This window comes from Colias croceus, chromosome 1, assembly GCF_905220415.1.
Source record: "Colias croceus chromosome 1, ilColCroc2.1".
Classification (NCBI taxonomy): domain Eukaryota; kingdom Metazoa; phylum Arthropoda; class Insecta; order Lepidoptera; family Pieridae; genus Colias; species Colias croceus.
Genome location: NC_059537.1, coordinates 1,384,282 through 1,397,089, shown reverse-complemented (window position 1 = coordinate 1,397,089; position 12,808 = coordinate 1,384,282). Strand labels below are relative to the sequence as shown.

The 12,808-nt window shown below is 34.6% G+C and overlaps 1 protein-coding gene across 4 annotated transcripts in view; it reads left to right on the top strand.

Moving 5' to 3' along the window:
* LOC123695052 (kinesin-like protein Klp10A) overlaps nucleotides 1-12,808 on the top strand; it is a 54,595-nt gene that overhangs the window by 18,130 nt on the left and 23,657 nt on the right. For 2 of the 4 annotated variants that reach the window (XM_045640759.1, XM_045640751.1), the window contains exons 2-4: nucleotides 3,513-3,703; nucleotides 5,524-5,631; nucleotides 10,149-10,185. In XM_045640759.1, the coding sequence (XP_045496715.1) occupies nucleotides 3,513-3,703; nucleotides 5,524-5,631; nucleotides 10,149-10,185 (336 nt within the window). The remainder of the gene's footprint in view (nucleotides 1-3,512; nucleotides 3,704-5,523; nucleotides 5,632-10,148; nucleotides 10,186-12,808) is intronic. The other 2 variants (XM_045640772.1, XM_045640765.1) reach the window with 1 other exon arrangement.

The window sequence follows — 12,808 nt, the reverse complement described above, 5'->3', positions numbered from 1 at the left end:
TTACGGAAACGCGATTTGTCACCGCATTGCAAAGCACAGCGCGTGAGGAGCATGATATAATTAGCGCCGAGATGCGTTAACGGGTCAATGACACCGCGTATAAAATTGTAACGGCGACCAGCGCACTTTGATCTCCTGTAAGGTGATACGCGACGAGGAAAGTAGCGCGAGATACAGATCAAGTTCGATTGGCGTATTTGTTTACATGCAGTTGAATTTGTACAGCGCTGGGACTCGTCTATTTTTTAACGTGTAAGCTGTGACGTGCACCTTTGAACTTCATTAGAATGTAAATTAAAATTTAAAATACAGATTAGGAATGTAATGGGATAGTAAAGGGTGGAGGAGACGAAGATTACAAGGAAATGCTTTTAACTGGACGATATACTGTAGTAGAAACTAACGGAAGAAATTAAAACTAAACGTCCATTGCAATATTTTAATACATATTGCTTGTTTCCTAACAGAGCAATAAAGAAATAAAATTAAATGTAGTGAATTATGCTTGGGTCGAACCGCAAGTTTCAATTACAATGTCGGTTGGTTATTTAGGAATGGAAAGCGAAGGAAACACCTAATTTGTAGAGCTGCGATGTTTGATGTATATTTTTTAACTAGCTGTGCTCCGCGGATTTACCCGCAGTGCTCCGCTCCTGTTGGTCTTAGCGAGATGATAGCCTTCCTCGATGAATAGGCTATCTAAAATCGAAATATTTTTTCAAATCCGACCTGAGATTAGCGCGTTCAAACAAACAAACTCTTCAGCTTTATAATATTAAGTATAGATTTATGGATACTTTAGGACAGGAAAAATCCTATTCATTAGAATACATCAGCTTCTCTTGTGAATGAATAGGAGATAATAAATTACATGATTTGGTTTGTTTGTTCAAAGGCGACAAAGTCATGTACGTTTGACATCTCTATTTCATGAACAAACTTTTACAACTTATAAATGTCTTTTTCTGTGTTTGTTTTGTCTAAATTTATAAACGTTTTAAGTTCGTATAAGTTTTTTATATCCAATTAATTGATATTTAAAAACATTACCTTTACTATAACTTCTGCCATTTGAATTTCAGCCGTTAAAAATGTTTTTTTTTTCGAAATAATCATTATGCCTTAAAAATACGTGGTAGGTATGTAGTTACAGAATTTTAAGAATTTATAGCTATAGTTTTCTAGCAGCATAGCAACTGTACTGTATATGCTTTTACATAATGTAGGTCAAGTGCTCTGAAACTGTATATTCTTCCACTTGGTTTTGTCTCGTTTATCAAAAATAGATGAATCACTTGTATCAACAAAGGTCATAAAATTGAAATGGTAAGGCGTGGTAATGTGCTCTTGCATTCCCGCATCAATTCATGACATGAACTAATGAAATTCAAAATAAAAAGCATTAGATAGCACTGCTATCATAGCAGCAGTGCATGGTTCCAGATACCAAAAGTACTGCAACCCATTACATTACCAATAACTTTTTGTTCATTACATTTCGGTTCGTTCCACTTTCGTCGGGTCATGGAGCGTAACCATGGCGGGGTTTATTCGATAATGCTCTATGGGTTCGCAATTTGGTGTATTGGAACTGTGTCATGTGAAATGGCTAAGAGTTTACTTGGAAGGATGAGTTTAGGTTTTAATTGTTTGTCAGTAGCCTTGAGGAGCTCGGTTGGAAGATCATTTGACTCATGTTATTGGAAACTAGCGGTCCGCCCCGGCTTCGCCCGTGGTACATATTTCGCAATAAAAGGTAGCCTATGTTCTTTCTCAGGGTCTAAAGATTGTCTGTGCCAAATTTAATCAAAATCGGTCCAGTAGTTTATGCGTGAAAACCATACATACCTACATACAAACCTTTCCTCTTTATAATATTAGTATAGATAGAGATATAAAGAAATAAGATAGAATAATGGAACCTATGATTTTGGAAATAGTTAAAAATTTCGCTACAAAACTAAAATAGTTTTGATTCTAGGTAGTAGGCATAACTAATCATTTTAAGTAATGATTAGTACTCTTCTTAATTCATCTCTGAAGTTTTATTCGACTATGCGCACTATATTTTCATCGTTTGAAGAGTTGCATTTGTAAGACAAGTATTATTTCTGGGAAAGATTCTCTGCATATAAGTTGGAATCTTTACTGCATTCAAGAGTCTCTGTTTTAGAACTGTTTACATCTCATAATAGATGCCTCTGTGGGCAGCTGTGTTACGTATATCGTAACATTGTGGCAGGTTGTCGGAGGTCGGTGACCTCGTCCCGGTTTAGTTTTGTGTATTTAATCCTGTTTTTCTGAACGTCTGATAGTGATAAATCGATACAGTGCCGGTTGTTGTTTAAGATCCGTTACCTGAAACATAGAAATTAATTCATCGGCAATTAATGCAGTATTTTTATTGATGGTCGTGATAGTTTTTTTATCATTATCTTCGTGACATTGTCCTCTACGGTCCCTTTTACAAATTAACTGTCTAAGGTTTACAGGATTTGTTTACCTATCACAAACCCTCTAATTCGTTACGGGGGTATGAAACGTAGGTAGTCTGGCATTATCCGGGCTACATTGCGGTTACTTATGCGTCTAGCCGCCTCCCTTTATGTCTATTGTTCTATAACGAGTGTCTATATGCACCAACTACCATCCAACTTTAATGCAATTTTACGATTTCAACTCTTTCAAATGAACTTAGGTTACAGTCATTATTTGGTTTATAGATGAAAGGGGCTTTTAATGTGTTTTATTGAAATAAATATTATACAATGATTTAAATTAATGTTAAATTCTATGAATTATATTATCGAAGTATATATAGAAATTTCACTAAAGATATAAGTTTATAAAGAGATTCAGTTCGCGAAAGTATATAAATTATAAACTGGATTTAGTTCAATTTATATTTTTGGTTTTATGGCATTCAAATGCTTTATAAATATAAATTTATAAAGAATAGAAAAAATGGATTTAGTGTAGAATTAGTTCGCTCAGAAATATGGATTTAGATTATTGTATCGTATGGATTTAGTTCGCTCAGAAAGAGACCCGACTTGCGGAGCACCTGTGTAAACAATAAATGAATTATTGAATTCAGTTATTAATATTTAATACCAGCATCTAAACATTTTGGCTGTGATGAATCGTATTGGCCTATATTGATTTGGATATTTATTTTATGAAAAAACCAAATATAATCGTCGTCTGGTCTGGTACATGTGTAATTTATTGAGTCTTGAAATATCTAATATAGAGGAATTCCGCCATCCAGCGCTACCACAGATCGCCTGTTTAAATAAGTATGTAAATGTAGAATATCTCATGACTCAATATATTTATTGATGCTGTTGATGCTTATTTGAACTGACGAAATTGTACCGATGTAGGTGTTTATTTTTCCATTTGTTGAAAAGCGCACGTTAAACATGACAAAAGGACAGTTTTAGTAACCAAGTCTACATCTCGTCTTGAAATAAAGTAATTTTTTTAATAGTTGCTCCATTAATTTCCAGGCCGCATACACTCCGCGATCGTGTCCGGTATCAATCTGGAGACGCGCTCGGTGACGGTGGAATGGTACGAGCGCGGCGAGACGAAGGGCAAGGAGGTGGAGATAGACGCGATCCTCGCACTGAACCCGGAGCTCTCGGTGGGCACGAGGCACACGCCACACTTGCAGCCGATGCCCAATAAATTGGCCAGGGTAAGCATTGAACATGCGGTGCTTCCCTTAGACACATACACATTATAGACACATTTTTAAAGAATATTAAAATTCGAATCACGGAAAGACGCGGGTTCGAATCCCGCCTCGTGATCGAATTTTTTCTTTTCTTTAAAAATTTATAAGCATTGAGCCCGTTAAAATTGGAACTCCACCTAGGCCATTTTATGGCCAGTTTATGTTTGCCCAACTCTGTCTATCTAATGATTTCACTAAACTTATGATTTGGGAGTAGGTACTTTGACTTCTTTTATCTTTATGGTCGCCTAGGAGCGAAGTAAATTCACATTGGAATTGTAATTGTCCAAGAAATAATTATTATGTTATCAAAGTGACTCATTGGGGTTTTACAGTATTATACACAAATATGTATTGAGTTGAGCCAGCAGAGATTATTGATCGATTCTTTAAGTTAATATAATATGAGTTAGGTGTAGTAACTGTTATTTACAAAATGTGCAAATAAATTTAAATATATAATTCGTTATTTTTTGTGTCACTGGCAGAGATTTCAATTTCGTTTTTTATTCACATTGTTCTTATCGGGGATACAATTAATAATTATATGAATTATAATTAAATTCAGGTGTGTTGAACTGTTGAGTAGTTATTATGTTATCATTATGTTGACTCACTACTACGAATTAATCTATTCATATTTTGATACTAACGAACGATTTTGTATGAAATGATTCTAATTCAAGATACGATCCTAGTCACTTGTCGTAACTTTGACTAAAAAGTAGCTTCACCAGGCAAATGTGACAAAAAAATCACTGGAAGCCTAGTAGTTATTAACTCCATAAAATTTGCTATTAATATTAACTCAAAGGTCATCGTACCTATCACTCTCGCTTACACTGCCAATTTAGTGCTCAATGAACGATAGTATCATTCTAATCAGTGTTCGGACTAACTTGACGGCCTAATGATTACTAGCATTCGTAACCGATTACGTCAGGCTTATTAATATTAATATCGAGTTGCATTGCAAACGTTGCGTTATGACCTTGCTTCTTGCACACATTAGATAGTTTACTCGTTTGGGTCCTACAGAAGCTTTGCCTCTAGTGAAGCTTTGTAGTGCATTTCACATAACGTCATGACTTGCAGTTTTGCTTTTAATTATGTACCGATTTCACGATAATGGAGCGGATTTTGTATCGATTTGTGAGGCCGTTTTGTACCAAGCCGCGATCACCCTCATTGTTTGGGTATCGAAGCACGTTGCTACAACGATGCGACGCCGGCATACGTGAGTCTTGTCCGTGCTTTCCGCTCATGAAGACTAGAAACGCAGTTCATAGAAACATGCTCATTAACACATATTTTATAAAGACTAAATGATAGTGTCGAGTTAATCGAATAAAGGAGTATGAAATGTTTCCACTCATCTTCAGTTGGCAGGTGATTCCAAATAGCACGTAGTATCAGAATCACTCTATAGCACCGTTACCTAGGCAACACTGCTTGCCCACGCCGATCATCATAACAATACGTGTGTGTCATAATCATTAATTTGAGATTTGATTTATTCCATAACAGAATTGAATAACGAAAATAAACAGAATGTGAGGTATATTTATTAGTAATTATATAGTAGTGTCTGCAGTCCGACAGTAATTGATGGTCAGGCGACCTTGTATCCGATGCCGGACGATCGATTTTCCACACTCATATTCACTTCAGTTTCACTTTTACTTAGAACTAGAGCGTAGTCGCTCGTCGATTATGGAGTTGGATGCTTTGCACATGGATTCTCTAGTAAGTTGCACTGTTGTTCGTGATTGTTTGGTAAGGACCCGTCGGGCTCGTCGTCGGACGACGGCGGCTTCCTGCGCGAGGGCGGCGAGGGCGAGGGCGCCGGGGACTCCGGCCACACGCTGCCCGTGCGCAACTCACGATCGGTATTCGCATTTCGCACTCATTTGCACGTTGGACGCCGCACGCGACGGACGCGCCGTCCGTCGTTGTTTTATTTTTTTTTTCAGCGACACTTCACTTTATTTGATTGTTTTTATTTCGTTGCTTACTATGATTTGCACAGACGCTTGTTCTGGTGCTGTTTTTGTTGCGTAAACAAATTTGTTTATACTGGTTTATGCAATAAAAGCACGTTCCAATCTTGTTTTGTTACATAGTCTGTATTATACAATTTATTTTACGTTAATTTTGGTGGTCACAGAAACTTGATATTACCAATTTCTTAATAACAATTTTCTGTGTGACTGTGACCTGCTACATTTTCTTAAGAGAAGGGTCTTATCTCACTAACAATAGGTTATAACTTTTTCTTGAAATTTTGCAATAACAGTTATTGCTACCGCGTATCACAACAAAAGCGCAGCAGATAATATCCTTGTATTTATATTTTACTTTTCCGTATTATCTGATAATTTTTATGCACATTTCAATCCAAATATAGCCGCACAATCAACATTTTTGTACAAAATTTAACCGGAGTTCAATACAATGACTCATCACACAAAAACAATCGGTTATAAAAATAGAGCCATCCAAGTATTAAATACATTTCGTGTCAGGGTGAACGATTAATTGAAACGAGCTATGTTAATACACCTTCCATATTCAGAGACAGGTTTGCGTATAGTAGCCCTTAACGCTATGGTAATAAGGGTGGTAACGTTTTGACCATATGAGTCACATGCCCATTCCGCTATTCATGTGCTATTGGAATACCAGTATGAAGGTAATGGGCTTGCTTCCTACTCTTTGTGAATTTATTTCAATGGGACATTTCGGAATAATGTAGTTATATCCTTGACAATGCTCTATTATCGATTTGAAGTGAATAGATTGTGTGCAACGGCTGATGCTGATTAATTTGCAAGTACAATTTAGGTCCTAATTTTTTAATAAAGCCTAATGTGTCTTGTTTATAAATACAGTTCATGCTGTGTTCTATGATCATCATTTACATTTATTGTAGTTGAAAGTTATACTCATCGAAATATCAAAAGATTTTAGTTTTATCAGATATACGTGGATAGAATCGGTTATAAATTTACAGAGTCAGACGTTAATTTATCTCTATTGTAAAAGTGTAATTGTGCGAATGATTTAGAAATTGCATATAATTCACTGTTAGACTGCTATTACGGTGGCTCCTTATTTTTTTAACCGACTTCAAAAAAAAGGAGGAGGTTATCAATTCGGCCGGTATATTTTATTTTTTTTTATGTATGTACACCGATTACTCCGAGGTTTCTGAACCGATTTACGTGATTCTTTTTTGTTCGATGCGGGATGGTGTCGAATTGGTCCCATAAAAATTTTATTCGGCTAGGCCCAGTAGTTTTTATTTTATGAGCATTTTTGTCTGTACTCGATGACTTAATTGGAATGTAGCAAGTAACTTTGATTCACTTCCCGGTAACCGATTGAGCTGAAATTTTGTATACGTATGTAAATTGGATAGCGATGAAACATTATCATGACATAGAGCTGATTTGATGATGGAATCGGAAGGTGGCCATAGGAACTCAGTAATATATTGACTCAACTTTATCGAGTTTGGGCTCGTTTGATTCGTGTTGAAAATTACACTAAAAAGTATTAAATAAAATTAACTGCGTTAAAAACAACCGACTTCAAAAACGGAAAAGTAAAAAATAAAAAAGATTTGATATTATTAATTACTACATAATATTATTTAGATGTGCTATTTATTAAATAGGTTTGAAGTCGGTGCCAAACACTAAGCACTTAGTATTAAGCCCGTGCACCGACATCAAACCTATTTAATAAATAGCACATCTAAATAATATGTAGTAATTTATAATATCAAATCTTTTTTATTTTTTACTTTTCCGTTTTTGAAGTCGGTTGTTTTTAACGCAGTTAATTTTATTGCCGTCTGTGGTATTAATTGTGCATTATTTAAGGGCAGCAATTGTCTTATAATTATCCTGGCGCTTGGAATTCTTGATAGATAGTCCTACAAATAATTTGTAGACAGTCAGTTAATAAGATAAAACGTCATGTTTTTGTTTGTAATTTAAATAAATAAAGGCTTGCTTGCGTAGTTATAAGTCCCAATAGTTCAGGATACATCGCCCATTTTTGCAAGTGACTACTATCAAGCTAATTTTCCGTTTGTAGCTTTATTTTGATGAGACGCCCAATAATTTCGTGTACGAAAGTCTCGATTGTGGTAGCTAACAGAGATAACAAGGATAAAAATTTTTGATTTGATGGTTCTCAAATATTTATTACTAACTGAATGAATTTTTTTTTGTTCAATCTCAAGATAATTACCTAAATTATTCGAAAAAATATTTGTCCTACAAAATCTATGGTTTGTTCAAAGAGTCCCCCTTTCCAAAATGTATCGATAACGAGGTCATCATAAATGATTAGGTACTAACAAGCTGATTTTTTTGTTTTCACTTAGTTAATGTTTATATAATTCAACAGACATATTGTCCTACAAATTGCGTAATAAATATTTGAGAACCATCAAATCAAAAAATTTTATCCTTGTTATCTCTGTTAGCTACCACAATCGAGAGTTTCGTACACGAAATTATTCGGTGTCTCATCAAAATAAAGCTACAAACGGAAAATCAGCTTGATAGTAGTCACTTGCAAAAATGGGCGGATGTATCCTGAGACCTGAACTACAAATGAGCTATCATGGAAATGTCTAGAGATGAATTCAAACGTGAATGCATTCAACTGCAGACTCCTTTGGGAGATACTTTTGAATTGTTTAAGAATATCATATAACAATAAAGTACTAGCTGTTGTATGTTTGAAAGAATGTTCTGTATATCACTTTACATATAAATCAGGAATTTGTATGATGACTTGATAAAAAACAAATATAAGAAGGCTTTAATTAAAAGAGAGAATTAAAATCTAAAAAGCTTATTAACACGTTTGAAGCTTCTTAAATTAAACATAGCAAAGCTATGCAAATTAGGTGTAAAAGCAACGAGAGCAATAAACTCGAAGTAAAAAGATCGAATAAAATGTTCAGTGCAGTTTTTCCTTGACTTAAATTGTACAAAGCGTTGCTTTCAAACGTAAAGTGGCTTTTAACGCTGTCATCTGCCCGCTTTATACTCGACAAAGGGAAGGCTTTTATTACAATGTTTTATGCTAACACTAAAAATATTGTTTATTAAATCATACTTTTCTTTTGGAGTTAAAATTTGAGTGTTAAAAAGTTAAAAAGTGGTTCAAAATTTGTGTTTGATCAATTATATCCAGCCAAACATACTGGAACTTAGTGGATCTAAAGACAAGTGATAACTGCGTTAAAAACAACCGACTTCAAACTTGCACTTGCAACATTTACAAATACAGACAAAAATGCTCATAAAATAAAAACTACTGGGCCTATCCGAATAAAATTTTTATGGGACCAATTCGACACCATCCCGCATCGAACAAAAAAAGGATCACGTAAATCGGTTCAGAAACCTCGGAGTAATCGGTGTACATACATAAAAAAACATACCGGCCGAATTGATAACCTCCTCCTTTTTTTGAAGTCGGTTAAAAATAAATAACTTGTATAACATAATTCAAAGATCCTTTCATTACATTACATTGCAAAAACTGAAATGCCATATATCGTGTTCCTATAAAGGAAATATGCAGCGTAAGTATATGGAAATTGCGAACCGCGCCTCCCCCGATGGCCTAGTTGCGTATGTTGATTCATTACTAGTGATGGAATTAATGCCTTCGACTTACGGCCTTTTAATTAACGACACAGATAAAACGTGTTTATTGTGCATAGTAAATGAATAATAACATGCTCAAGTTTTGAATGTAAATAGATGTGTAGGTGTTGGTAAGGTGCAATTTTAGGAATTAGACTTTAGGTAGATGGATGATGGCTTGTATATAGTGTATAGTAAACCGCTTTAATTATTTGGTATTTAGTGGTTAATAGAAATAAATATCTTGTTTATGAAAATAATGAATGTCGAATGACATCAAAATCAAATATCTACAATACAAAACTTTTACTATATTTAAGTGTATGTTGATTCAATCTTCCTAATACTTTTGACATAGTGTTCAGTAATACTTTCCTAATGTACCTCCGATTACAAATCCTTATTTGTAATTTGTAGAAGCTTGGCGAGGTGTTTACAAACACCCGCATGTCAAATGGAAAGTTGGCCATATATAATTACATTTTTGTATGTGGGGAAAAATTGAAAGAAAGCAATTTTACTACCTCATCGCTTATCGGTTTACGATTTTCGTAATTTACAACTTTTAGTGGCATAGATTACTAGTCGTTCAGTCTAGTTGAAAATTTAAGTGCGCTGCTCATTTGTAAATAGATAGTGTCCATATACCCGCTTATTATATGCCTATTATTTTGCTTGATTTAGATCGCAATTTCTATAAACAACTTCTATAACTCTGATTTCTGTTTTAGGATATGACGCGACAGTCTATACCAGTGGCAACAAAAGGTAAGCCCCTTTTAATTTGATTTTCTTTAAACGTGAAAGTGCCATCGTGTTTTATTTTCTATAAGATCTCCGATTATTTAATTGAAGTGCACGTAGCATTATAAACCGTTTTCGCATTTGTAACTTTACACGCAGTCATTATTTGTCACCTCAAGATAAACAGTATCTTAATGTTTGTCCTGTTAGTTTATCGATAGTTTGTCATTACTTTTTGAAACTGGGATTATATTTTGTTGATAATTTAATTCGATTTTCGATCAAAATCGAATTTAACTCAATTATTTCAATCGTGTTAGAGCATCAACCGTTACTTTTAATAGCTGAATTTTATCATCTCCTATTAAAGCTTAACTCTCACTACAGTTAAACTAAGCAGCTAAATACAGGTATCTGTTTTTTATAATCTCCCATTAACAATTTTACTTCAATTATTTATAAAGACGTCATCGTCGTTTATGAGTCATCAGCACTATAGAGACAGAGATCTTCACCAAAGTCAAATTGTAACGGTTCTAAACGAAATCTGAAATAACAATCTGATGCTTAAAACTTATAAGGCACTGTTGTCAGTTTTAGTTCTTTAATTTTAGTTTCATGACGTGTCCGTCGTCTTTCTTTGTATGTTCGACTGCTACTTGTGATTGTAATGTGCTTCTTTTGTTAAGCTCTTGTATTGTTGTACTAATTGTTGAATCTTGTTACTATCTCAATTGAAACTGTTATTTCCAGTCTTTAGTCTGATATTACTCTTGGTTTGATCTTACAATTTGGGATAGAAAAGTGCTCTAACAATGAAATAGATGTAGATATTTTAAAATTGAACGATATTCTGGAAGGTATGAAAATGTTGTGAATCATTGGTAGTGATGTCATCTGTAATATTAATTGAATGCGAAATGCCTTACGGTACAAAATGTGAACCGCAAATATTTGTTGTTCTTCCAGTCATGTTGATAATAATTTTAATTTTGAATCCTGGGTATATTCATCAATGTAAACTCTGCATAATGTGTCTGCTGAGAGTTTAGAAATTTCAATGTTAAGTAGAATCAATTAAAAACTTTTCATTCGAAGTTATGGTGGAGGGTGCCGAAGTCCTCGTAAATCATAAAAGTTCATAAAACATACAAATGCAATTTCCGAAATTAGGGCACGAAGCCATCGATTCTCCGGTAACAGACACGCAAGCATTCTTCGTCCTTATCTAATATTCAGTATAAGAAAGGGATGACTGAAGACAGACGTTTGTCGGAAGTCTGCAATTCGCACGTTGTAGTGATGGAGGTCAACGGTCCCGTGTCATTTGCTTGATAAAAAAAACTGGTGATAGTGTTTTGTTGTAGATGTGTACACATGTCCGAACTTGTTTGAAATAAATTTGTACAATTAACTGTGCCTGGTCTTGAATTAATTTACAATTCATTTTAACCGTATTCTATACCCTCTATAGAATTTTTAACTGTTTATAATCACCAATTATCATTGTTTTTTTCTTCAATGTTTACCATTTTTAGTTAAATTTGGGAGAGAAGACGAAGAATTCAATGCTCGATTACTCAATTAAATTATGAAGGTGGGTCGAATATTTGAAAGTGTAGCGATTTACGTGACTCTTGCCAATCATTGGGATAAATGCATTGCACTCATTAAATATAAATCGGTTTTAAAGTAAGTGGTAATAAAGATACGAGTGCAACGCTCTGTTGCGTGTCGTGACATGACATGTAGACGATAATCACCTGGATATTATCGCAACTATTCCGTTTTGATGCTTCGTGTGAATGGAAAATGTAAACTATGTGATGATAGGGTTTGAATGTTTTGTCAATAAATTGTACATTGTATCAGGAGAACAGGAAATGAGTGGTAATCGTCCTCCATTGGTATGAAAGATGTGATCCTTGCCATCTTAGTTCTTTCCAACGCGAACGGTTAGATGAAATTTGTCCATTCCTTAAAATTTAACTACCAATGTACAAAAATGAATTTGTGAAAGTTTCCAATGTACGATCAATTAAATGCAACTGATTGACGCGTTTTATTACTATCGTTATTCTGATTGATTTACCAATTTACGAACACTGATATTGCCTTTCCATGACCACGTTAATGTTAGACTATATTTTATTTCACTGGGTTAATAAAAATTCATTGATCTCCTGTTACTAACAATGAATACAACATATCTACAAGACAATATGTGTGTCTCGGGATAATTCGCATAGCTTTTTACTGCCGCGTTACAAATGCTTGATAGCATTGCGTAAGCGTCGACTTTGGCAACTGTCTTGTATCGCTCGCCCTCATTATGTGTCCCACATTGCGATCGTGCTGGTACTATGTAAATTAAATGCTCTTAGATCTGAGCATACTCATTTAGTGGAGGGAATTTAGTTAACGGAGATATTGTTAATTTTTTCTGGAATGTTTGGTTTGGTAGGTTTAGAGAATCCGTAATGGATGAACGTTTTAGTAGGTACCTATACTGTTATTGCGTCTTCTGTTTGACTCTCATATAAAATATCTGCTTCTGCAATTTATGGCATGAAGCTTTGTGGCTAGAGGATTTATATTTTAATTGATGCCTTAACGGTACACATACAACTTTCGTTGAAGACTACGA